At 41.1% G+C, this 26,357-nt stretch overlaps 1 protein-coding gene across 4 annotated transcripts in view; it reads left to right on the top strand.

Moving 5' to 3' along the window:
- The window catches only part of Znf280d (zinc finger protein 280D), an 88,016-nt gene extending 81,529 nt beyond the window's left edge, over window positions 1-6,487 (top strand). Inside the window, exons 22-23 of one of the 4 annotated variants that reach the window (XM_051140536.1) lie at window positions 3,721-3,776; window positions 5,540-6,487. In XM_051140536.1, coding sequence (XP_050996493.1) covers window positions 3,721-3,776; window positions 5,540-6,137 — 654 coding nt within the window. In that variant the 3' untranslated portion in view covers window positions 6,138-6,487. The remainder of the gene's footprint in view (window positions 1-3,720; window positions 3,777-5,539) is intronic. The other 3 variants (XM_051140537.1, XM_051140539.1, XM_051140541.1) reach the window with 3 other exon arrangements.
- The last annotated feature ends 19,870 nt before the right edge of the window (window positions 6,488-26,357 follow it).

Raw genomic sequence — 26,357 nt, forward strand, 5'->3', positions numbered from 1 at the left:
GGTCAGGGTTAGGGTTAGGGTTAGGGTCAGGGTTAGGGTTAGGGTCAGGGTCAGGGTTAGTCTTTGCTGCTAAGCCTGGCTGCCTGAATTTGATCTCCAGAATGCAATAAAAAAAAAGACAAGTATTTTTTAAGGGTAAAGAATTTTAGAGTTGTCTTTTTGAGTCTTCTAACACTGATAGAGGCTGGTAGCTGGTGTTTTGAACCTGGAGTCTCTTGTCTTTTCCACTGTTCTGTCCTAGGCTCAGCGTCTCCCAGTGCTGCATTCATTTTGTGAACTTTCTTTCTTTTGTTACTAGGAACCACTGCTGGCCACATCTTAGCTGTGTTGACTAAAGGCCAGATGGGCTCTTACTTGCTCCTAAGACCTTTCAGCTTGCGTGCCCTTGAATGATGAGCATCCAAGTTGAAGATGCCTCTCAAAGGCATCAAAGAGTAGCAGAAACAACCAAACTAATCTATGCCAAAATGATGAGGGAACCCAACAGTTTCAGAGCCTGCCTAGCAGTGCATCACCCTGGGATGAGTGGAGAGGGCTTAAAGTTTTTCATTCTTGCTAGGATTAGACCTCTCATAGCAAGAAGGCATCTCTAACGCCTGGGCAACCTGCTGAGGACAATCGTCCCCAGTAATCGCAAGCTCCCAAATCGGCAGATGCAGGGTGAGGGTCACTGACCATTGGCCCTTCCTGACATGAGTTCCCTGCTGCCCAAACTGCTTAGCATGTCCGTCTTCCATTTTTGTCTCTGTGGTAATGTCTCCAGGCACCCTGACTTGTGATTGTCCCTTGCTTTTTGGTCTCCGGAATAGCCCAGGCCCAAACAGTTGGTTTTCCCTCTCAAGATGGCTATATTGTGACACAATACGGGGTGCAGTAAAATAGATTTCTTCTCCAGTGCCACACAGAAGTTGTCATCCTACTAAAGTCCCTTGCCAGATTTAAGACTTGGGAGGATGGCAGGCTTATCCTGTGGCTAGGACTACTATCCTGTCGTCAGCAAGATGCCTGCCTGCCTGTCTTTGGGGATTGGGCTCCTGTTTCCTTCCCTGGAGGGGTGTGCTGGAGCTGGGCTCTCTTTGCTCTTATTGCCCGTGTAGCCTTCCTGTGTCTCCAGCACTACAGCTATCCATCTTCCTCAATTCCTAATGTTTTGCCTCTTCCCCTCTTCAGAATAAAATCTACTCATCATTTCTGGAGTCATATATAGGTTGCTTCTAAGAACTCTGCCATTATTTTTTGGAAGTAGGGTTTCTCTGTGTAGCCCTGGCTGTCCTCGAACTTTCTTTGTAGACCAGGCTCAAACTCATAGAGATGTACCTGCCTCTGCCTCCCAAACATTGGAATTAAAGGTGAGCACCACCATGCCTAGCCAGAAGTCTGCCATTTTTAATCCATTATATTTTGAATAGATCTTTTATCTATGGGTAAATCATGTACTGCTGATTGGAAAGATTTTGGTTCCCTGAATCGGATGGATGTATAGAATGTTGATGTGCTACATTGTATATTGTCAGTCTCACTAATGCTGCCCCTAAGTTTATGTGTGATGCATAGCAGTTTCCCAGAAGTAGAAGGTTTTTTTTCTTGGTTTTTATTGCTAGCAGTAAATACATAAAATTTTCCGCTTGATATGTCAAGCTCACTTTATTATGAAATATCTACTGAATACCAAAAGCAGAATATGTATAGTTTGGCTTTCATTTAAAACAAAAGTGGTGTTCTGGGGGAGGGGAGTCCGTTCAGCCCACAGCTCAGTAATAGACCTTGGTGCTTTAAATACATGCACAGAGCAGAAACAAGACAAGATTGAAAGCTCAGGTTGTGTGTGGGATCTCACTCAGTAGCGCTCCACCCTCTACCCTACTGTGTGCGTAGCTCTGAGTTGGTCCTCAGCAATGTTGTAGTAGTAGTATTAATAATAATAAGCATTATTATTATTATTATTATTCTGCTTGGTTTTGGTAATAGAGAATATAAGAACTGCTGGTACAACTTGGGTGCTTTTGTTTTAGTTTGTGTTGTGGTGCCAGCACATTTTATTCCTCACCAGTCTTGTATTATGCTAAGCTTTGTGACATCACTTATTTCCTAAAAAGTGTCATTGCTTCCCCTGGTGTCTGTGAATCACATTTTGAGACCCATTGGTATAAATTTTAATATGAATTTGCTTCCTGAGTTTGTTGTGCAGACAACCTCCACATTATGCATTGATACTGTTTAGAGTTTGTTGTAATGAAATCACATGTGTTATGCTGAGCTGTGGGATTTTGTGTATAGATTTTCCCCCACAGTCTTTATGGGAAGTGTTTGTTTAGGACAATTATTTTCTTCGAAAAGAAATAGAAATCCTTCTGCTTCTTTCTTACTGGCCTTTACTCTTCCTGGTACTCACAAAGTCATGACTGGGTAGTTCAGCGAGCTGACTGTTGACCTCTATAGTAAAGGAAGGAATCCCCACCTTTCGTGAGTTGGAAAAAGAGCAATTAGATTCCCAGCAGTTCCTGTGCTTCAGTTCTGCGTTTTATATGTCAGCATTAGGCAAGGCATCTCTGAAAACCTTGCATCTTAGACCCTCTGTCCAAAGTGACTCATTGCATTGTCCTGTGGACATGTCGTCATCACCTCCACCATCCTGCTAAGTCCTTTCTGTTGCTTCATTTACTTTCCATCTGCTAAAACTTTGTTGAGATGTCTTTAGTAATAAGCATGGCTGGTGTTTTCTTGTTTTTTATGAATAATAATCTTTTTATTTCTTGGCTGCAATTTTAGCAGAAGTGGGGAAGAATAAGGACATACATGTGTGTGACTAGTTAGGCCATTACTCATGTCACAGGCTTGAGTCAGTGCGCTGGGGGGAGGGGCGCAGGGGAATCAAGACTTAGACTTGCTTCTGCCACCGCTGCGTCCCTTGGGCTGTGTGCTTTCCCCAGGTGGTTCTCACTTGCAGTGGCTCACCTGCGGGCTACAGGGAGCTAAGTGTAGTTCTTAGCACATCCCACACAGTGTATGCGCTTGATGGTGGCTGTCAGGGAGTGCTAGGTAGCTCCCAGTATATGGAGGTTTTCCAGTACTCCTTCCTCACATTTAACATTGGAAATAAGCAAAATGTTTCGTCAGTCTGTTGTTTCATACTTGTGGCCTGGCAGTGGATGGATTATCATAATTCTTAAATATTAAATAAGAATTTCAAGTGTCAAAAAAAAAAGAATTTCAAGTGTCTTTTTTAAGTATCTGCTTTTTATGGAAGATTCAGGGGGTATCTTGTTACTCATATTCAGGTTTCAGCTAGTTCTCTGCTTGAGTAACTATAGCCTACATTTGAAAAATTTGGTAAGAAAAATAGGCAACATCTCACTATCTGGTCTTTAGGGACCTGGAACTCAGTATGCAGACCACCCTGGCCTTGAACTCACAGATGTGCTTGCCTCTGCCTCCCAAGTGTTGGGATTAAAGATATGAACCACTACATTCAGCTGGGAAATAGCTCTTAGTAAAGTTGCGTACTGCTTCTTGACTTTGATTCAAAACTTTTTGGTACACTGAAATTGTTATGGATTTGAAAAAATGCCTTTTACTCTACAGTTAAAATTTGGAAAGTTCATTTTCTGTTCCTTTGATATATTAGCTTGTAACTTAAGTCTCTCCTATCCAGGACATTTAGTGGAATAAGAATAATAATACTTGAGTTTACCCACGAATGTAAAAGTGTTCTTGTTTCAGGAAACAGCAAGACACCATACAACTGAAGGAGAGCCAGGAACACCACATTCTGAAAGGTATGAATAAGGGGAAATGAGTCTCTTGGTCGGGTGTATTGAAATAAGTTAATTCTTGGCCTAAATTATATTTCACTGATAACTAGCAAAGAGTAATTTGAATTTTGGGTTATAGCATTGCTTTAGTAATGACTTTTAATGAAATTTCAAACTTTTAACAAAATAAGATTCATGATTTTAAATTTTCAAAAATATCTAGTGATATTTTATAAATTTTAAGTTTCTTAAAGTGTTATACGTAAAATGTCAACATTTTAAATACTATGTTAAATATTTTAAAATATTGACCCTGTTAAATGAAAACCAGTATAAGATACTACAGATTATGAGACTGAACAGTTAAATTTATAATTTTCTTATGTCTATCTTTATATTTTATAGTAGGTTACTTGCTAACTTGTAGATAATAACAACCCCCCACCCCAAGTAAAATATTAAGGCTTTATCAAAATGTTTTTGGGGTTTTCAGTAGTAAAATAATCTAGCCTCCTTTATCCTAGAGTTCTGAGCAAAGAAGTTGAACAAAATGTCACCTAAGCAGTTAGGAAAATAAATATGTCATCTGTACATTACCCCCACATTTTCTATAAATTATAGTCTGTCCAATGTGATCAGAACAAAAAATTAACTTTACAAATTTGAAAGAAGGAAAAATGTGGGTTTTACTTATAACTAGTGAACATAAGAAAATGAGCTCAGAATGGGTAACTGATAAGTTTTAATTGGGATGGTAAAAGTCAGAATTTCTCTGAGACTAATAACATGTAATCATAATCACATAATATATGGACAAAAATATCTTTGACAGTAGCAACACAAATGAAATATGCAAGGAGACAAGCAAACCTTTACTACTAAGCTAGCCTTCACGATAGAGCATTTTTCAAGTGAATTTTTTCATTTAATCAACAGTTAGTTGAAAATCTCAGTGGAGCATGGTTTGGAAACTAACAGTATTGTTCCAAGATCAGTCCAAATGCAGATCAAAAGAACAAAGTAAACTGCAGAGAAATTGCTTTGTATGCTCAGTGGTCTCATAGTAGATGGCACCTGAAGGCCTCACTGCCATAGCCACTCAGCACATTGAGAAAGAGTCCAAAGTCTGGGTAGATTAATTTACTATAAATAGGAATACATGGTGATTTATTTTTGGTAAAGTGGTCACCCTCAGATCTAAATAAGTGGCTGGAAATCTCAAAAAGCTGTATCTACCATTCTATGATTCATTTACTTATTTCAGTTTACACACCGAGGTCATAGAAATACGTATACATACGCCTAAATATGTGTGTAGATAAACATGAACCCATACATGTATGCATTCTTTGCATGTTTTCAAGTATATGAGGTTATCAAAAATCAGGGAAATATTTGTGAATGCTGGTTTTGATTTTATATAGGAAAGACATCTAAGCTTAGAGTATATAAAACATAAAGGAAATTAAGCTGCTTCATAGATTGATTATGTTAGGTACGTTAATTTACTATTAGGGACACTTAAATTTGATCCAGATGCAGGCAGAGCTTTGAGCAGAACAAAGGCAGCTGGTAGGCACCACGTTTCAGGTTCCTTTTGATTTGTAGTTCCAGCCTTTTTTACAGCTTTGCCTAAGCCCTCTTCCCAAGTTTTAAGAGGCTCAGGGGCTTGTATCTGCGTGTGTAGACAAGTCTCCCTAACCTGTTTTACCTCTTAGGGTTTGTCTGTGTTTGTTTGTGCCTGTACATTGTTTTATGAATGTATAGTTAACGGCTTTGTTTTTCAGTCAGCAGGATAAAGCTCCTTCAGCAGCAGCAGCAGACGCTGGGTGTGATGCAGGTGTACGTGAAGCTGCAGCAGCAGCAGCAGCAGCAGACTGCGAAGGAAACGTAACTGGTTCAGATACAGAAAGTGAAAGCAACTCAAAGATTTCAGATGCTGGAGCAGGTAATACGGCAAAGGAAGAACAAGCGCAGCACGTCAGTCAGGAAGTGGAGCTGAAGGTGGAGCAGAGTTCAGAAGGCACAGATTCACGTCATCAGAGCAAGGAGCGCAGCCCCCAGGACGCTGAGTTGTCTTCAGAGACTAGTCAGGATTTGCAGTTAGCATCGGGCAGGGCTGGCACTGGTGAGTTTCTGAGGCAAAGAGATGAGCCTGAATCTGTGAGTTCTGCTGCTAGTGAGCAAGGCAGCGTTCACTTGGAACCTTTGACACCGTCAGAGGTGCTTGAGTCTGAAGCCACAGAGATCCTTCATAAAGGCGATGATCCTTCATCTAACACCAGTGACACAGTGTCTGATCAAACAGGTGGCAGTCCTGGAGGAAGTAGCCCTAGCAGAGCAGAGGCAGCCGCAGAGCTGGCAGACGGGAAGGAGAGCAGCTGAAGTGATTTATAGTTCCACATGTGGTTCCTGCAGAGAGCATGTAGAGCAGTGCTGCCCTGAGGCCCAGCAGTGCCGAGGCAGGGCTCTGAGGACGTCCTGCTTACCTTCCCCTGTGTGCTCCATCTTAGTGATAGCATGGGTAGTCTCAATTTCCAAGTTTTTACAAACCTGAGCAGAACTTTAGTGAAAACTAAGTTTGCCATCCAAAGGTCTCTTAGCACTTTTTGACAAAATCTTGTTCACCAATATGAAATTATTATAAGAATATCAGCTATGTTAATCAGACTTTTCAAACTTTGGTTAGTCCTAAACGTAAAGTCCTTATCACCTGCATAGTCCTCTTAGTAAACTTAAAGGAAGAGATTTGAAACCATGCATTTAAAAAACAAAACAAACAAACAAACAAACAAAACACCAAACACTCCTTTAAACTGCCAATCAATTGTTACTGTCAATGAAGGCTTTATTTTTAATATGATCCTGGTAATGAAGCATGCTTAGAGTGCTAAGCTGACCTGTTGAGAATTTGGATGAATATAAACTTAACTTTGGATTTAATACAACATTCCAGTCTGTCAGAAGCATGCAAACAGAATTTTAGAATCTGTGCACCTCCATACAAGTGTTAGCCTGCCAGGCTGTCAGCTTACCTTTATTAAACTTTCAGTGAAAGTGATATTATGAAAATATAAGTTTATATTTGTGCTTTTAGTCAGTGTGTAAGCTGTGCAAACACCCTCCCCATGAACTAGTTGTATAAAGTAGAAATCTGTTATTGAAATACTTATAGCTATTATACTTTTAATATTATTTCAGTGATCTTTAGCAATAGACCCACAAAAATGGTCTGGAAGCTAAACCAAAGTATGGTAGAATGTAGGTGAAAATCATTGAACTGAAAACATGCCTCAGCATGTACTCAACCATGTTTAAGGAACTTTCCTTAATTGTAAAAGTAGAAACTTAAAATGGGTCCCTAAAGCAGAGGTTTAAAAAAAAAAAAAGAAAGGTTGTGGAATTAGGCCTAATTTATCCATAAGTCAGCTACTAAATTAATTTTTCAGATATAGAAATGAATATAACAATTTGCTTTGAAAGTACTAATAAAATTTTATTTTAAATGCTACATTTTTAATTCTTAAAATGTGCTTTGAATTCTTAAACTGTTTCACTAAATGTTAAATGTTTTCAATGCCAGTTAAAATTCTGTTGTATATAGTAGTTTTTGAGTAAATATTTGCAATAAAAACCTGTTTTTGAATAATTTTATTTTCATGTCCCTTCTTGGTCAGCCTGTCTTTGGTGCTGTGCTGTGCCTCATGCACTACTTCTTTGTACAGCAGGCTCCATTCTGTGTGCTTTACTGACACAAGATTGAGAACTGAAACTGAAAACACAAGGACACACTGTAATTCTTTCACATCAAGAAAAAACAATATTACTGTACTTTTTTCCCCGTCAACCTAAAGAGATTAAATAGGAAAAATATGTAATAGCATTGTTTTCTTGAATATTTAAAGAGAGCTGCTTTTTTCTTTTCTTTTTTCGGGGGGAGGGGGGTATTGAACTCATGGTCTCTTGAAGAGTAGTCAGTGCTCTTAACCTCTGAGCCATCTCTGCAGCCCAAGAGCTGCTTTTTTCATCTTTGCTACTTCTAAGGCAAACTGTAGCCTGAATCTACCACAGGGAACTATTTGGGGATACTATGAACCTTTAGAAGAACTAGGGCACAAAAAAGTGAGGACCACGTTCTGAGTGCCATTCAGTTTCTTACCCAGCCTGTTTCTCTATGCTATAAAATTCAAGTGTATAAAAGCCTTAGAATCAAAATTACCCAATTCCCTGAGTGCTGGTGAGTTTGCACCTCTGTCCCAGACCCCCTTAGAGTAGTGGCAGTTGCTGGTGAGTGAGCTGTGTGTGCGTGCCCTCCAGGAGAAGGAAGCGCAGCTGGGCTCTCAGTTGCTTCTCTGAGAAAGTAAAGCTGTGGGGAAGGGGGACAAGGAAAAAAAAAACGTGTACACGGTAATACAAGTGCTATAAAGTCTTACACAAACTCCATACCTCTTCCTCAGTCTGGAGCTAACAATTTGGAGACACAAAAGCAGCCTTTGCATAGCAGTGAGCAGTTAAGACGCAATCCGCAGTAAATACTGAGGCTCCTATGGTTTATAGCATGAAAATAGCAATGCAGAATATGTAAACACTGACCCTGATTGTGATCCAGGCAAATGTCTGTAGCTTTATTTACAAAGCAAGATGCTGCGTGCATGAGGGGGGATAAAAGGTTAGTGTGTACTCAAGTGACCTTACCTCGGAAGATCCAAGTTGCCTTGTAGGTACAACACTTTAATGACATTAAGAAGCATCACATTGTTTTGTGCAGTTTTCTTTCTAATTTATATTAAAACGGAATACCTTTTTTCTTGTATTATTTATTCCTCTTTGCATCCTTTCAATGTTTTAAGGAAGACCTTGTAAGATTTTTCACCTTATGGTTTTTTTTTAATTTATCTGTTGTGAGCATGTTATAGAATTTGGGGGGGGGGCGGGTGTATGTGAAGGTGGGTGTGTGGAAGCCAGAAGGAAACTCTAGAGTAAATTCCCTCTACCTTTATGTGGGTTCTGGGGATTAACTTAGGACACCAGGCTTATGTGGCAAGGCCCCTCTACTCGGTGAACCATTCCTCCAATTCTCATCCCATGAATATATAAAGAATTAATCTAAACATTTGTTAAAATAAACTGACTAAGTTATGTTGGCTATATACATAAAAGTGAAGGAACCAATACCCCAGGTTACTTAACTGCATAGGGTTACGATGCCAGTACTTGGGCCTATTTTACCTGATTCTAAAGCTGGTGTTTGCACCACACCAACAATTCTAGCACTAAACATTCTCTTATTGAAAAGCTTTTATTTTTAGATAACTCTTATTAGTGATTAATTACAGTTCCATTTATTATTCTACACTAGTAGTAATACATATGGAATCAAATATTTCTTAACCAGCCACACATGGTAGCATAAGCCTTATAATCCTAACTCCTAGGATGCTGAGACAGGAGGATGAAGTTCCAGGCCAGCCTAACTCCAAGTGAGAGTCTGACTCACAAAACAATAGCAGTGAGTCTTAAAATGAAAGACTCGGTATTTCCTCCTATTGACAGCAATAGAAGACTTTACCTCAAGGGGCGAGGTTAGCATATAATTTTATATTTAGAAAAGAAAGTGTGTAATTTAAAGATACATTTTCTATAACATTGCACTTTTATAGCCATCTCTTAAATAGTTATTTTGTGGCTACTATGATTGTTTGTGTTCCCTGGGGCTGCATATGTAAAGCATCTGCTGCTCATGGATGAGGACCAGAGGGCAGGTTTGCAGCACCTGCATCAGTGCAGGGCAGGCACGGCAGCAGCCTGTGGTGACAGGTGTGGTCCCCAGCCAAATCAGCAAGTGCTGGGCTCACTTGATCTCTCACCTCCCACACATTTATACACTCATACAAACATGCAGGCTTGCACTCACATCACACACACACACACACATACACACCTGTCACTTGTATTAACTATAAAACAGGATTATGTGTGTTACAGGCTTTAAAGAGGGATTACAAACATCTGTCTTTACTAGATTATTATAATGCCATGTGCCTTTTCAGGTAAAAACTGAAATGCCCATTTCTAAAGTTCAGGGGGAAAAGTGGTGTGTGTGTGTGTGTGTGTGTGTGTGTGTGTGTGTGTGTGTGTGTGTGTGTGTGTGTGTGTGTGTGTGTGTGTGTCAGTGCCCTCAGATGCCAGAAGAGAGGCATCAAATCCATGAGTTTGAATTTACAGGTGGCGAGCTGCATGATTTGGGTGATAGGAATCAGGCTGCATCCACGGAAATAGCAGGACATGTAGCATATGTTTACTGTTTTGGAGGGAAAGACTTCTGTTTAGAATTTTTTGTTTGTTTTTGACCTATGAGTCATGTAAGGGCTATCTTTATATATATGGGTGGGGGAGGGTGGGGGAGGATTCAGAATACTTGCCTCACCAGCTCCCTTGAATTGATGTGTGGGTATTTGGGTTTGACAGTTAATCAGATATTCTCCTTCATCACTGTGAGATAATGAGCCAGACACAAGGAAGCAATAATCTTTTGACAGTGACACATTATTCTTTTGGCGTGGCGATGCCTATGCCTCTCCCCCCCCCCCCCCCCCCGCAAGCTCAGCTCCACCTCATAACAATGTGAGTGGCATTCAAAATTTGTAAAGATGGAGGCTGAAGAAATGGCTTGCTTTGTAGACAAGCGTGAATACTTGCCCTTACAGGGAACCTGACTTGTGTTTCTGTCACCCTTATTGGGTGGTTTACAATTGCCTGACCTCCAAGAGCACTTAAACTTACAAGTACACACCCACATATACACACAGAATTTTTAATTTTTAAACATTTTCCAAACTTTTAAGATAAAACCATAGAACAGGAAATTAAGCGTTTTAAGGTGAACAAATGGGAATAGCACTTAGTATGTTTCCAGTGTTGTGCAAACCTACCTCTAGTTCCCAAACCTTCCTAGTCAAAGTAAAACCATCTCGCCAGCTAAGTAGCTTCTCCCGTTGCCCACTTCCCTCACCTTGGAAACTAGCAGTATTCATGCTATTCTGGGTATTTGTATATTAGAACTGGCATTTAGGGTTTGTTGGCTCTGTTTCTTAACAATTAAACTTTATTATACAACCCAACTATCTTACACAAGAGGGAAAAATGGTTAAAGGGAAACAAGAGTGAACCTTCCGGTATCCGTTCCATGGGACAGGTCCCTAGGTGTCTCTGGCCTGCGCGCTGGTCCGGACTACTTGCTGATCCTTTTCCCAATCCACTGCGCTCGAGCTTGGTCCGAACCTGCTGCCCCTCTCATCCTCTCTGCCTGTCTGTCTCACATGCAAGAGCTTGTCTCCTCCTCCTTCAAGATGGTTCCACCCAGTCTGTCTCAAAGTTAATCTCAGTGAGTATCCGTGGTGTGTCCAAGGGCAAAGCCCGCTAAAACTGCTTTCACCTGTGAAAGCTTACAATCCTTCCCACAGGGTCATTAGGCTACATTTGCAGCCCTCAAAAAACTGGAAAGACATCCTGTGTTTGCCAATTGTTAAGAGTTAATGCTGTCAAAACATTCAGACTCTCCAAAAAACAAGCAAGCAAACAAACAAACAAAACTAGATTTAATAAAATCCCTAGCCAGATTCCAGTGACACTAAAAAACAAACAACATTTAGAAATCTATAGAAACCACAAACATTTCTGAATAGTCAAGGCAGTTTTGGGCAAGAACAAAGTTAGAAGCATTATACTCCTTTATTAAAAAAATATATATATTAAGAACTACAGTGTTCAAAATAATATACTAGTGTAAAAGTAAACCTGTAGGCCAAAGGAATAGAGAACTCAAAAATAAACATGCACATACACAGTCAACTGATCTTCCCCAGAGGATACCAAGAATACACAACAGGAAAAAAAATTGTCTCTTCAGTAAACTGCTTGGAAAATTGGATATCCATGTGCAAAGGAGTGACACTGGACCCGACCTCACTAAGCGCACACCCCCATACCTAACTGATGAACTACAGGCAGTTGATGGCTTCTGTGAGAGCATCAGTTTTCTTTAAGGATATAGATCGCCCACACTCCAGTGGGTGGCCCCACAACCAGAAGTGTGGACAGCATAAATTGGGGTTAGTGAGTTTTAAATTTTGAAATGACACAAATTTTTTTTTGTGGGGTAGGGGATGTGTTAGGGGAGTGGGTGGCTCAGGGAGATGTTAGAGGTGGCTATCACTAAAATGCATTGTAAGAAATTCTCAGAGAGGCCGGGCGTGGTGGCGCACGCCTTTAATCCCAGCACTCGGGAGGCAGAGGCAGGCGGATCACTGTGAGTTCGAAGCCAGCCTGGTCTACAAAGTGAGTCCAGGATGGCCAAGGTTACACAGAGAAACCCTGTGTCGAAAAACAAAAAAAAAAAAAAGACATTAAAAAATTCAGATTTTCTTGCTGGGCGTGGTGGCGCACGCCTTTAATCCCAGTACTTGGGAGGCAGAGGCAGGCGAATCGCTGTGAGTTCGAGGCCAGCCTAGTCTACAAAGTGAGTCCAGGATGGCCAAGGCTACACAGAGAAACCCTGTCTCGAAAAACAAACAAACAAACAAACAAACAAACAAACAAAAAAAAAAGAAATTCTCAGAGAATAAAATATCAAAGATGAATGCAAGGTCTGAAACTAAAGTAGACTATGTAAGGCAAAAAATGTCTTTACATTGTTTTTGACAGATTTCAGTGGGGAGGAGGGGCAATGGTATGATACCAAAAGCACAGACAACAAAATAAAAAACAACCAAGCGAAATTACAGTGAAATGAAAAGGAGACTGACAAAAAAAAAAAAAAAAAAAAAAAAAAAGCCAAAAAGTTGGTGCAACTCAATAGTGAAACACTAATGCTATGACTGAAAGTTAAAATTATTTTTATTTTATATGTGTGGATATTTTGACAGCATGTATGTCTGTTTCACATGCATGCTGGGCCCACTGGTGTCAGAAGAGAGCATTGGATCCCCTGCAACTGGTATTAGAGACAGTTGTGAGCTGCCATTGGGTGTCAGGAATCAAACATGGGTCCTCTAGAAGAACAGCAAGAGCTCTTAACTGCTGAACCAACTCTACAGCCCCCCCCCCCCAGTACCAAAAATTACACAAAGGAACTGTGTAGGCATAAGATTATTGTATAATTCAAATGCTGATTTCTGTACCCCTTATATCTGGATGCAGTCTTTGTTCTGAGAATCTCCTGTCTCAATGTATAAACACTGCTCCCCAATTGTCCCCTGATATGCCAATAAAGCATCTTACAGCCAATCGCTGAGCAGGAGAGAGAATGGGGCTGTACTTCCTGCCAGCCAGTGGAGGAGGAAGTAGAGGATTCAGCCAGGAGCAGAGATCCAAGAGACATCAGCAGAAGGAGCAGGAGCAGGAAAGCTACAAAGTGCCAAGTCTCTCTGGGATGCAAGCTGGGAGGAAGCCAAATTTGAGGGTTAAGAACTGCTCAGATCTTGTGTTGTGAAGCTGATTACTAAATAAATGTAAAACAGTCTCAGCTATTTGTGTGATGGCTGGGTTAAGAGAAACTGAGAAACAGTTATATAAAAATAACCTTAACAGAACTGAGTAGAATTTTTGTCAACAAACACACATGAATGATCAACAGATAAATGAAAATGTACTCAACATCACCAGCTGTGATAGTTTCTCAGCCTGAGACAATCTAGAATCACGTGGGAAGGGAGCCAATGATGAATTGTCTAGATTCCATTGGCCTATGAGAACATCTGTGTGGGATGGTACTGATTAGTGTAAAGTCTTGCCCACTGTGGATGCTACCATTTCTTGGGTAAGGGGTTTCGCATTGTACGATTGGAGAAAGGCAACGGAGCACAAGTATGCATGCATTAGCTCATTTCTGCTCTTGACTGTGGATGTAATGCGAAGAACTGCTTCAAGTTTCTACCATATTGATTAACCTAAAACCCTTGAACTTTGAGCCAAAGAAACCATTTTCCCATTAAATTACTTTTGTCATAGTGCTTTATCAGTCAGCAGGAAACAAACTAAGATGTCATCAGGGAAATGCAAATCAAAGCCTCAGGAGTTATCTCCTTATACCTGTTGGGGGAGGGGCAAGTACTGACAAAGTTATAGAGAAAAGAAAAAGGGTTCTTTATACACAGCCTTTATGGAAAACAGTATGGAGCTTCTTCAAAACATCAAAAATACAACCACCTCATGACCCAATGCTCACTTCTGAGCATACATATAAAGCAATCAAGGCCAAGGTTAGCGCTAACTGCACTCCAGTGTTGTAACACTATTCACAGTAGCAGAGACATGGAAGCAACAGAAATGCCAGATGAATTGGCGGGGGCGGGGGACTGCAGGAAATGTGGGAATAAATACAATGGTATATTATTGAGCCTTTAAAAAAACTTTGCATTAGGGAGGTGTAAAGGCACTTGCTTTGAAAGCCTGGTGGCCCGAGTTCCATGTCTAGAACCCATATGATGGTGGGAACTGGCCACCATATCCTCACGTGCACACACGTGCACACTGGGGCACACACGTGAACACACATACGCCATGTTGGTGCACACCTTTAATCCCAGCACTCAGAAGGCAAAGGCAGGTGGGTCTCTGAGTTCAAGTGCAGCCTGGTCTACAGAACAAGTTCCTTATCTCAACCAAAAACAAAAACAAAAAAATCTCCAGCTGGAGAACGAACTTGGTGGTAGAGCACTGCACAGAGTGCGAAAGGCCTTGAATTTGATTCATTACACCTCGAGAGAAAGGAGAAGAGAGTTTGTTATTTGTGAAAACATTGATGACACGTTGAGTGAAATGAACCAGTCACGGAGAACAAATATAACAAAGTCCCAATTATACAGATGGAGCTCCACTAATCTGAAAGTCTGAAGTCAAAAATGACCTAAAATCAGGTGTTTGAGGTGATAGACCACCTCCAAGGGACAGTCTCACACCTTACCTTGTGACAAAATGCAAGTGCACAATATGGTTTTCTAAGCATCTCCAAAGGATAAAAGGCCTTCTGGCCCCACTAGCTGCAATATACAATGTTTGTTAAACATATAACCAAGTAATATAGTATATAAATTTACCTCCAGCCAGGGCATGTGTGGTATATATAAAAGAGGTGAAATTCATATGTAGACTTTGGTCTCATCTTCCATATAGCTCATGTTTATGTAAATACTTCGAAAACTTTCTGCATCCCATTTCAGAATAGGGACACTAAACTGCAGCAGTAATCTAAAATAAGGGAATTCATAGAAACACAGAGAAGAAAAGAGGTTGCACAGGGGGGTAGAAAGATGTCACAATGTGCTGATACTGCCAAAAGTGGATAAAGTTCCAGAAAGGCTAGAATTTAGATGAACAAGAGAGTAAACACCTGTACAGAATAGCACCTCCAAGTTGTGAACTTAGGTTTGTTTTTTTGTTTTTGTTTTTGTTTTTGTTTTTTTAGGACATATGCTTATCACATATAAACTAACTATCACAATAAAGGGGGCAGCATTGTTTGCTGTTTCATAAGCAAATATCTTCAACCTCACTAGATTATAAACATTGTTATATCTTGGGATGTATTCATTTTACCTCAACAAAGTAATGGGGGGGTTGGTTTTTTGTTTTGTTTTGTCTTGTTTTTTGAAAGTTTCTCTGTATAGCCTTGGCTGTCTTGAACTTACTTTGTAGACCAGGCTGTGTTAATGCCTGGTTGGTGCTCTGGAGAGGGTCCAGGGTAGTTTCTCCGGTATTGGAATGCTGATGCCCTTCTAATTCACTTTATCTCTTGGGTGACTAGAGCTGATGGCTCAGGCAACTGATCAGGATTGAAAGAAGAAAAAAGAAGGAAAGGGAAAACGAGCCCAAGGTTTCTTCTCTAGGGACTGGCTGTACTGCGGCTGAGGAGAACTTAAACTGATCACCTTTTTTCCTATGGCTGAGGCTGTAAAAGTGGCTTCTGGCTAGAAACTGTACAGGGGTTATAAAAGGAGGCTCTTTGATCTTTAGATAAGCCTCTTTACAGAGATCTCTAATAAGTTGGTGTAAACTTAGGCTTATTAGCCATAGAAGGCTGATGCCCCTGGGTCTGCTAACTTATTTGCTAATCTATAGAGAAATAAGAAGTAAGACAGAGAGATAGAAAATCAACCACACACACATACGTTCAAGAGAAGAGGACCAGGAGAAAAGGTGGATGAAGTCAGGCGTCTTAACTTCAATTGAAGTTAAGCTGCTCAATCTTTCCTTCTCTGTTCTCCCTCATTTTCTCCTCTGTTCTCCTTCATTTCTCTCTCGTTCTCCTTCCTTTTCTCCTTTGTTCTCCTGCTCACGTTTATTGTAGCCCATATATATACTTCTGAGAAAAGGGAATTACCTCATAGTTAGAAGAGTACAATTAATCACAAAAGCAGATGAATTCTAAAATACAACAGGTTACATGCTTTAAATCTAAACATTTCTTATCTATGTATCCATTACATAAGTTCATGGTGAGTTCAAAATGACGAAGGTTGGCAGGGTCTAAGGTTAAGAGTATACAACTTATCAGTTAGGACGGACCTGACTATACATTATCCAGCTATCTCTTAGTTCTTTATGAGCTCAGGACAATAATTTTGTCTGTCTTTCATTCTAAGAAACAGAGTAAATTCAGACATCTCTAGGTAACTTCATTCCACATAGGTTCACATGGAGTTTAAACAAATTTGGCTATATTTATGGTAGGCTTATCTAAAGCCACAAATCTGCTGGTAGGCTATCCTAAGTGAGGCATCTGGAAAACTATTTGAGCCAAATCAGGAATTCCATAACCAGGGATTAATTCATCTGGATAACAAAAAGTACATATTCAATAAGATCCTCTAGGAAGTTTGCTCAATCAGAGCTGGTCAGTACCCAGAAGATAACAATTCACACCAATGCCAGATGTATTTATTTTTGATTTTTCGAGGCAGGGTTTCTCTGTGTAATCTTGGCTATCCTGGACTCGCTTTGTAGACCAGGCTGGCCATGAATGTAGTCCTGGCTGTCCTGGACTCACTTTGTAGACCAAGCTGGCCTTAGACTCACAGTGATTCACCTGCCTCTGCCTCCCTGGGTGCTGGGATTAAAGGCATGCGCCACCATGACCGGCTCTAATGCCAGATTTCGGAGAGATGCAGTAGTGCACAATTGACAGAATAGTCAGAGGTTGGAAGCAGTTCTGGGGTACATCACAATACAGACCTTGCAAATATCGGATCACCTCCAGAGATCTCTCATGCCTCCTGGACTTTCCCAAATCAATGGCTCCTGACAGCATGTCAGAGGCTGGAAGCAGTTTTGGGGTACATCATGGTATAAGACCTTGCAAATACCAGATCACCTCCTAGACAGCCCACATGCCTAGTGAGCTCCCTGAACAGGGCGGCTCTTGGCAAGGCTGGCCTCAGAGAACTCACAGAGATCTGCCTGCCTCTGCCTCCCTAGTGCTGGGATTCAAGGTGTGCACCACCACATCTGGCTAACAAAATTATTTTTAAGATCTGTTTTATTTTTAATTATGTGTGCACGCACACATGTGCATGCATATGCATGTGTGCCCATGAGTGCAGTGCCTGCAGAGAGCAGAAGAGAGTGTTGGATGCTCTGGAGCTAGAGTTACAGGCAGTTGGGGCATGGACGCTGGATCCAAACTCTAGACCTCTACAAGGAGAGTGAACACTCTTAGCTACCGAGCCACCTTTCCAGAGCCTACAACATGATTGGGTTTTTTTTTGTTTTTGTTTTTTTTCTTTTTTGCATGAAAATTCAATTTAAGAAGGAAATTTTGACACATGCTGCAAGATAAATGAGTTGAAGATGCTATGCTCAGTGAAGTAAGTTAGTGTAGTGGTTTGAATGAAAATGGCTCCCATTTGGCTGAGCCTAGTAGTGCTTGTTTTTAATCCCGACACTCAGGAGGCAGAGACCGGCAGAATCTGTGAATCTGAGGCCAGCCAAGGCTGTTACATTGAGAAACCCTGTCTCAAAAAAAAAAAAAAAAAAAAAAAAAATCCTGGTGTGGTAGCACACTCCTTTAATCCCAGGGCCTGGGGGGTGGGGGGCGGGGAGAGGCAGGTGAATTGCTATGAGTTTGAGGCAAGACAGGTCTACAAAGTGAGTCCAGGACAGCCAAGGATACACAGAGAAACCCTATCTCAGAAAACAAAGGGGAAAAAAACCCACCCACCCACCCCCCCCAAAAATGAGAAAGAGACACAGGATAGAATAGAAAAGAAAGGAATATGGATGGCTCCTATAGGCTCATATATTTGAATGTTTGGTTCCCAGTTAGTGGAACTGTTTAGAAAGGATTAGGAGGTGTGTCACTGGGGCAGGCTTTGAGGTTTCAAAAGCTCACACCAGGCTCAGAGCCATGTCTCCCCTCTCTCTCTCTCTCTCTCTCTCTCTCTCTCTCTCTCAGCTACTGCTCCAATGTCATGCCATGCATGCATACATGACACCATAACGATTACGGACTATCTCTGAAACTGTAAGCAAGCCTGCAATTAAATGCTTTTTTTTTTTTTAAGTAGCCATGGCCATTGTGTCTCTTCACAGCAAAAGAGTAGTAATTAAGACAGTCAGTCACAGAGATACAAATACTCTATGCGTCTGTTTATAGGAAGCATACAGTATTAAAATTCATAGAGGGAATATAATGTACTGGTGTCGACATTAGGAGAAAGAACAGTAAGGAACATTAATTTTGTGTGACTAATGCACATGTTGTGACTGCATTTACCCATGAAGGCACATGAAGGTTTACATCACAGTGGTTTTTTTTGATCACCTGCCTACCACCTTTTTTTGAAACAGTGTCACTTATGGAAACTACAGACTGCCATTCAGCTAGACTGACTGAGCAGTGAGCCTTTAGCTTCTACCTGTCCCTGCAGCACCCAGGGCTGAGGTTACAGGCAGCCAGCACTGTGCCTGGCTTCTTATGTCAGCTCTGGGGATCTGAGCTCAGTTTCTCACACTTACACAGAAAAAACTCTTGCTCGACACACTGAGCCATTTCCCAGCCACTGGAAATCATTATTTAAAGGGTCTCTGATTTTGAGGTCAGCCTGACATACAGAGTGAGGTCCAGGACAGCTAGGGCTACACAAAGAAAGCTCTTCTCTGAAAACAAACAAACAAAAGGTGTAAAGTTTCAGTTTTACAAGATTAGAAAGGAATTTTGTAGATAAATCTTGTGAAAGTTTAACAGCAATAAATGTGTAGTTCACACCTCAAAACGGTTAATATTGTCAATTTATGTTATATATTTAACCACAATTTGAAAATTGAAGTTTATCAAAGGCTTACTATATGTTTGTCCCTATATTGGTATCAAATTTAAATTTTTTTTCGGTGCTTGGGACTGAACCCAGAGTCTGGTGTGGTGCATGGTAGACAAGCGGTCCACTATCAACACATACCTGCTGTCCCTGCTTGATTTTCTATTAGCAATGGAACCATGAATATACAGTGCTTGCTGTCATCTATCTCTTCTTCTCTCTTGTTTTTTTCTCTGTCTTCCCACAACTCATCCATCCACACATACATACACACTCTGAGAAATTAGACATAAATGGCAGATAAGTCTAAGAACTGTAATCCGTGAGTCGGGGAAACCCCAGAGGGAATGCTGACGTGTCCATCTGAAGGAACCAGAGAACTAAGGGCGCCATTTCCAGTCTGCTCTGAGGTGAGGGGACAGGAGCATCTTCTTACTCAGTTTCTTCTGCCCGTGTCTTCACTGGGTCGAATGAGGCCTGCCCACCTTAGGGAAAACTACCTGCTCTCCTCATTCTAATCCAAATTTGGATCATATCCAGACATACTCTAACGTATAACCAAGGTTCTTGGGCAGACCTTCGTGGGCAGTAAAGCTGACATCTGAAATCAACTCTAGTTACTAGTTCTTGCCATCAGCCACGCTGAGAACCATTAGGGCTCTGACAAGGATGTGGTTTAAACTCTGAACTTTCTTCGAGGGGACAAAGGTTACTAAATGGCCAGGTACATGTTTTTAAAGTATTTGTATTATTTTAAAAATGTGCAGATGTAGCTGGGCGCTGGTAGTGCACACCTTTAATCCCAGCACTTGGGGGAGAGAGAAGCAGGTGGATCATTTTGAGTTCAAGGCCAGCCTGGCCTACAAGGCAAGTCTAAGGATAGTCAAGGCTACACAGAGAAACCCTGTCTCGAAAAACAGAAACAAAAACAACAACAGAAAGTGAGCTTAGGGGAGATGGGCATTAAGTGCAGGTGCCCAGCGGAGTCTAGAAGAGGGATGCAGATTCCCTGGAGCTGGAGTTACAGAAGTGCTGTAAGCTAGCTGCCTGCTGTGAGTGCTGGGGATGGAACTCCCCTGCAAGGAAGTATGCGCTAGCAACCAGTAAGTCTCTCCCGCTCTGATCTGGTGGTCTGTTTGTTTGTTTTTACAAGGGGAATTAAAGAATGGCTGAGCAGATCATTTGGGATAAGACAGTCAGAGGAAAGTGCAACTCTGGAGAAGTTTCACTTTACTTGAATCTAGAGGGATATCCTCATGAAAGGAAAGATTCCAAAAAACATAACAACAACAACAAAAAAAACTTCAAAATTCTAAGCAAGTTTGCTACAAGAAACAAGAAAGATGATTTTAATTATCCAGTACGATTTGAAAACTTGCCATTCAATTACTAAATATTTAAAAACTTTTCAGTATGTTCACACTTGCATGTTTATAAACCTTTTATGAGCTAGGGGGAAACTCAGTGTAGCATTCATGAATAAGTAAGCACCGAGTCTGGATTGAGGCAGACTCAATGACCACGATCATTATGTTTGTCATTTGGCAGCAAGAACTACACTCAACACAAGCATAATTATTGAATTTGTGGTGTTTTGTTCTACAACTAAATTTCAAAATACAGAATTTATACCTGTTTCTCATCTCTGTTAAGAGCCAAAACCAAGCTGTTGGGTGACTATTGGTTCCTGCTGGTCAAGGGTTGACCTGCTCCACCATAGTAACTGAGAAGATGTACATGACAAAATGGAAAGTGCTGGCAGTTCATTCTCATCTCAACCAAAGGCTGGTGTTATACATGTGCCGTCCCCTCAAACCTGAACACTCCAGGCAGGATGGAAGGCGCCAGAGCACACAGACCAGGTGTGTTTTGAAGTGTCTTCTCACTGTCTACGACTTAGCTAACTCTGAGGTTTATTAAGGCTTCCCAGGTATCTTAGTTAGGGTCTCTATTGCTGTGAAGAGACACCATGCCCATGGCAACTCTTACAAAGGAAAGCAGTTCATTGGGGCTGGTTTACAGATTCAAAGGTTTAGTCCGTTATCATCATGGCGGGAAGCATGGCAGCGTGCAGACAGACATGGTGCTGGAGAAGGAGCTGAGAGCTCTACATCTGGATCCACAGGCAGCTGAAGAAGACTGTGTGCCACACTGGGTGTAGCTTGAGTATAGGAGACCTCAAAGCCTGCTCCCACAGTGACACACTTCCTCTGACAAGTCCATACCTCCTAATAAAGCCACACCCTAGGGGCCAAGCATTTAAACGCATGAGTCTAAGGAGGCCATTCCTATTCAAACGCCGATGAAAAAATTATATATATATATATATATATATATATATATATATATATATATATAATCTTATTTATACATATATATCATATATTATATACACTTAAATATATTATAGGGTAATCACAAATATTATATGGCAGAACCTATGTATTCCAAAGTAGGTTTGTGCAGCTGTCTTGAACTTCTGACTTTCCCACCTCCACCTCCCAAATGCTGGGGTCACGGGTGTGATCCACCAAACCCACTTCCTGTGGTGCTGGGGCTGGAGCCCAGGGATTCCCGCATGTTAGACTCTGGCCAACCGAGATAAACGCACAGCCCTCTTTAGATACTGGCTCAACTTGTTTGGTCCCTTCCATGTATCTGGTAATTTTGTACAATTTCCCTCTTTTCCTCAGTTTTATTTGCTATCTTCTAGACCCATTGCATGGATGCTAATCTGAGCCTGAGATTGAACTAATTTGGTAGGTGAGAAATAATACAAGCCAAATTCCAGTACTGAAAGGAAGTGAAGCCGAGGGACTCGGGGACCTGCAAGTCAGAAGGACCTCAGAGTTCTGCTGGTGCAGTTTTAAAAACTGGATTGTTGGTGCAGTTCAGTCTTGTAGGGAATGAGAAATAAGAATTGCCTGCTTCTTTAGCCTGGCCAGAGTTGACCCAAAAAGTTAAGTCCCCGTGGGAAGCTGTCTTAGCCTCGTTTCATGCCAAACTTCTCAACCCTCCTTGTGGCCAGAGTTGTTTGAAGTGCCCAGGGGTAAGCAATCCTGAGAAGTTAAGACCCAACCCAATAGGCCCCTGTGCTGCACAGTCTTCTGTCAACTTGACACACAAACTAGAGTCATCTGAATGGAGAGAACCTCACCTGAGAAAATGCTCTTCTGTCTGAGTCTTTGGCAGCTGCTTGGGACACTACTTAACAGATAAATTAATAGACAAATTTGAGTTTTGTTCAAAATGAGTAAGACAGGAAGGGCAGGGGTGAAGTATCCTTGATACATAATGAATTAATTTGAAATTATTCTTAAAGGCCATATGACCAATTATCTAATTGCAAGCTATCCTAACTACCTGCTTATATATTCAAATACAGCTATGTTCATTCCAAATGCCCCGTCATCGTCAGGTCTTCCTGATCCTACTGCAGTCTTCATGCAGTGGCAGTTGGGTGTGATCGCTAAAGGAAAAAAAATTAAGTTCATAAATTTCTATACTTTAACTTCATATTTTTCCTTGCTTCCAGAATGCCACTACAACTGCAGGAGACGGGTGAAATGACAGCAAATGAGCACACCTCTCCCTGATTGAAACCCTTTTCTACCTCTAAAATATCAATTTTGATCGACATTTAAAAATAAATCACAAAGCCAGGAGTGGCACATGCCTTTAATCTGAGCACTCAGGGAGGCAGAGGCAGGTGGATCTCAGTGAGTTCGAGGCTAGCCTGGTCTACAAAGTGAGTCCAGGAAGTCAAGGCTACACAGAGAAACCCTGTTTCAAAACACCAAAAATACATACATACGTACATGCATACATATATACATGCGTGCATACATACAGTAGATAAACATAACATTCACCATCTTACCAGATCCCTGTGGTGTAAACAGTCTCCAAAACACTTTCCCATAGAACAGAGAAACATCAAACAACCACCCAATCACATCATCTCCCTGAGTCCCAAATACTGTTCTCTCTACAGTTCTATGAGTGATTGTACCAAGTCCCTCATGTAAGTGTTTGTCTTTTTAGACTGGCTTATTTCGTTTCCTATAAGTTCTGTCTTAGTTATTTGTATAGTGCTGTGAAAAATCTACCAGGGCCAAGGCTAAGTATGAAAACATTTAATTAGGGGTGTGCTTACAGTTTCAGAGGTTGAGTCCATGATCGTCATATTGGGGAGCATGGCAGCAGACAAGCAGCATGGTCCTGGAGCAGTAGCTGAGAGGCAGGAGAAAGAAGAATGAGGGAAGAGAGGGAGAGGGAGAGACTAGGCCTAGCATGGGCTTTTGAAACCCCAAAGCCTACCACCAGTGACACAGCTCCTCCAACAAGGCCACACCTCCTCCAACAAGGCCACACCTCCTCCAACAAGGCCACACCTTCTTCAACAAGGCCACACCTTCTTCAACAAGGCCACACCTCCTCCAACAAGGCCACACCTCCAACAAGGCCACACCTCCTCCAACAAGGCCACACCTCCTAATCCTTCCCAAGCAGTTCCACCAACTGGGGACCAAGCATTCAATATGCAAGCCTGTGGTGGCCGTTCTTATTAAAATCAACCATATATACCTTTAATCTTACATGTTGTATTGTGTGACAGAATTTCATTATATATGTGTACTCCATTTGGCTTATTTTATTCACCCAAGATTGATATTTGAATGGCTTCCACTTTTCAGCTGTTGTCAGTAATTTTTTTTTCAGTAGTGGTTATCCTAATGAAGCGCTACCACGTGCTTCTGATTTCTCTGGTCATTAACGATGCTGAACATTTTTCAGTATCTCCTGACCTTTTTTATATTTTCTTTAGGGATGTGTCTACTCAATTCAGTTTCAATTTTTAATTTACTATTTTATTGTATTCAAATTATCAATATTAATTGTTTATTTAAATGCTTTCTCCTATTATATGGGCTGTTTTCTTGTTGTTTTTTTTTTCACTTTGTTGATTGTATATTTGGATGCTTAGAAATCTAAAATTTTGACTTACCTGTGTTTGTGATGTCATATTATTGCCAAATCTGGCATCAAATTTTTTCTCGTAAGAGTTTTATAGTTTTCACTCAGGGCTGGCTGGATAGCTCAGTAATAAAGAGCATTTGCTGCTCTTGCAGATGACCTGGGTTCAATGCGCATCATCACATAGTGACTCACACATGCCTGTAACTCTATTCCTGGGGCACCTGACAGTCTTCTGGCTTCCTTGGGCTCTCCATGCACATGCACACGCGCACACACACACACACATACACACACATGTACACACATACACACATACACATATACACACACATACACACACATACACACACATACACACATACATACATGCATACACAAACACACACATACACACACACACACACAGAGATAAACACTCACACACATAAAGTAAAAGTAAGTAATTGTCTTTTTAAAATTCAGTTACCTGTTTATCTTTCTTTTTCTCCCCTAGATTTTCATTGTTGATGAAACCAGATTGGTTGGAGTTTGTCAAGTTTCTTAAATTGTGAGGTGAGTCCATCACTAATAGTGTTAATGAAGACGTTACTCTGTTTCTTGTTTTTCCAGGTATTTGGCAGTGCAGATTTATTTTTAACTTAATACTGTTTTTTACGTGTGATAAAATATATGCAGAACAGACTTTACCATTGTAAGCATTACACACTACACACGTGCTTATTCAGTGGCAGTGACATTTACAGTGTCTGTAGCCAGTGTCTGTAGGAGGAATTCTGCACTGAGTAAATGCTCCCTCTGTCTCCCTTGATGGCCCTGCACGGAGTTCTCTTTCACTGTTAGGGAGTGGATTCTAAGTTACATGATGGATGCCTGAAACCACAGAAGGTTAGCACCGGCCCTACCTACTGCCCTTCCCCCATGTGTAGACAACCATAATAAATCTAATTAACACATTAGGTGGAGGATGATTTTAATACCCAACAACAAAACAGAACAATTGTAACAATATGCAGAAGCTCATTTGAACCTTGAAAATATACAGCTTCAGCTGTAAAGCCTTAAGGCCTGCCAACAGTGACCCATGTCCCCTGACAATGCTCCAGTTCCTACAGTTTCCACAGCCTTCCAAAACAGTGTCAGCATCTGGGGACCAAGTGTCCAAACAAGTGAGCATATGGGGGCCTTCTTGGATTTAACTGGCAACAGTCTTATGTAGTTAAGAGGGTTTAGTGAGGGGCTAGAGAGATGGTCGGCAGGTGGGAGCACTGGCTGCTGTTTCGGATGACCAAATTCAGTTCCCAGCATGCACATGGCAGCTCACGAGCATCCATAGGCCCAGCTCCAGGGGATCAAATTTCCTCTTTTGACCTCCAAGTTCACCAGGCAAACAAGTGGTGCACATACATAAATGCAGGCAAAACACACATACACATTAAAAAAAAAAAAAAAAAAAAAAAAAAAAAAAAAAAGCTAAAGCAAGCTAAAATAATTTAAAAAGAGGAAATAGTGCCTGACTTTAGTATTTCAGTCACGTAGCTGATTTGAAATCAGTAACAAAAAAAGAAAAAGAAAAAGAAAAAGTAAAGCTCAAGCAAGTAAAACAACAACAAACAAACCAATAGACAAATGAAATAGAGTAGAATGTGGAAGGGACATTCCAAAGCATGAACAATCAAGAGAAATGAAGGTTTAAAATGAACTTTTGAAATACAAAGATTGTCAAATGAATTTCAAAACTATAGTCTAGATATGTGTTTTATAAAAGTAACCCATAGAAAACAGTACGACAGCAGGGCGTGGTGGCGCACGCCTTTAATCCCAGCAGAGGCAGGCAGATTGCTGTGAGTTGGAGGCCAGCCTGGTCTACAAAGTGAGTTCAGGACAGCTAAGACTACACAGAGAAACCCTGTCTCAAAATAACCACACACACAAAACAAACAAACAAACCCAAACCAAACCAAACCAAACAGTTTGACACAGAACTATCAGAACTTGGGGTTGCAACTGGGGCTCCTTCAGGGGCACCCACAGTGGTAAGGCCATAGGGAAGTCTTTTTTTTTTTTTTTTTTTCCGGTTTTGATTTTGTTTTTTCAAGACAGAGTTTCTCGATGTAGCTCTGGCTTTCCTGGACTCACTTTGTAGACCAGGCTGGCCTCAAACTCACACAGATGCACATGCCTCTGCCTCCCTGAGTGTGGGGTTACAGGCCTGTGCCATCTTGCCTGGCTGAACAGTCTACTCTTAGGCATAGATCTGAGGCTGGGGGTGCAGCTAGCTTGGGAAAGCATTTGCCTAGCAGTGTAAACCCTGGGG

Source organism: Acomys russatus, chromosome 32 (assembly GCF_903995435.1).
Source record: "Acomys russatus chromosome 32, mAcoRus1.1, whole genome shotgun sequence".
Taxonomy (NCBI): Eukaryota; Metazoa; Chordata; class Mammalia; order Rodentia; family Muridae; genus Acomys; species Acomys russatus.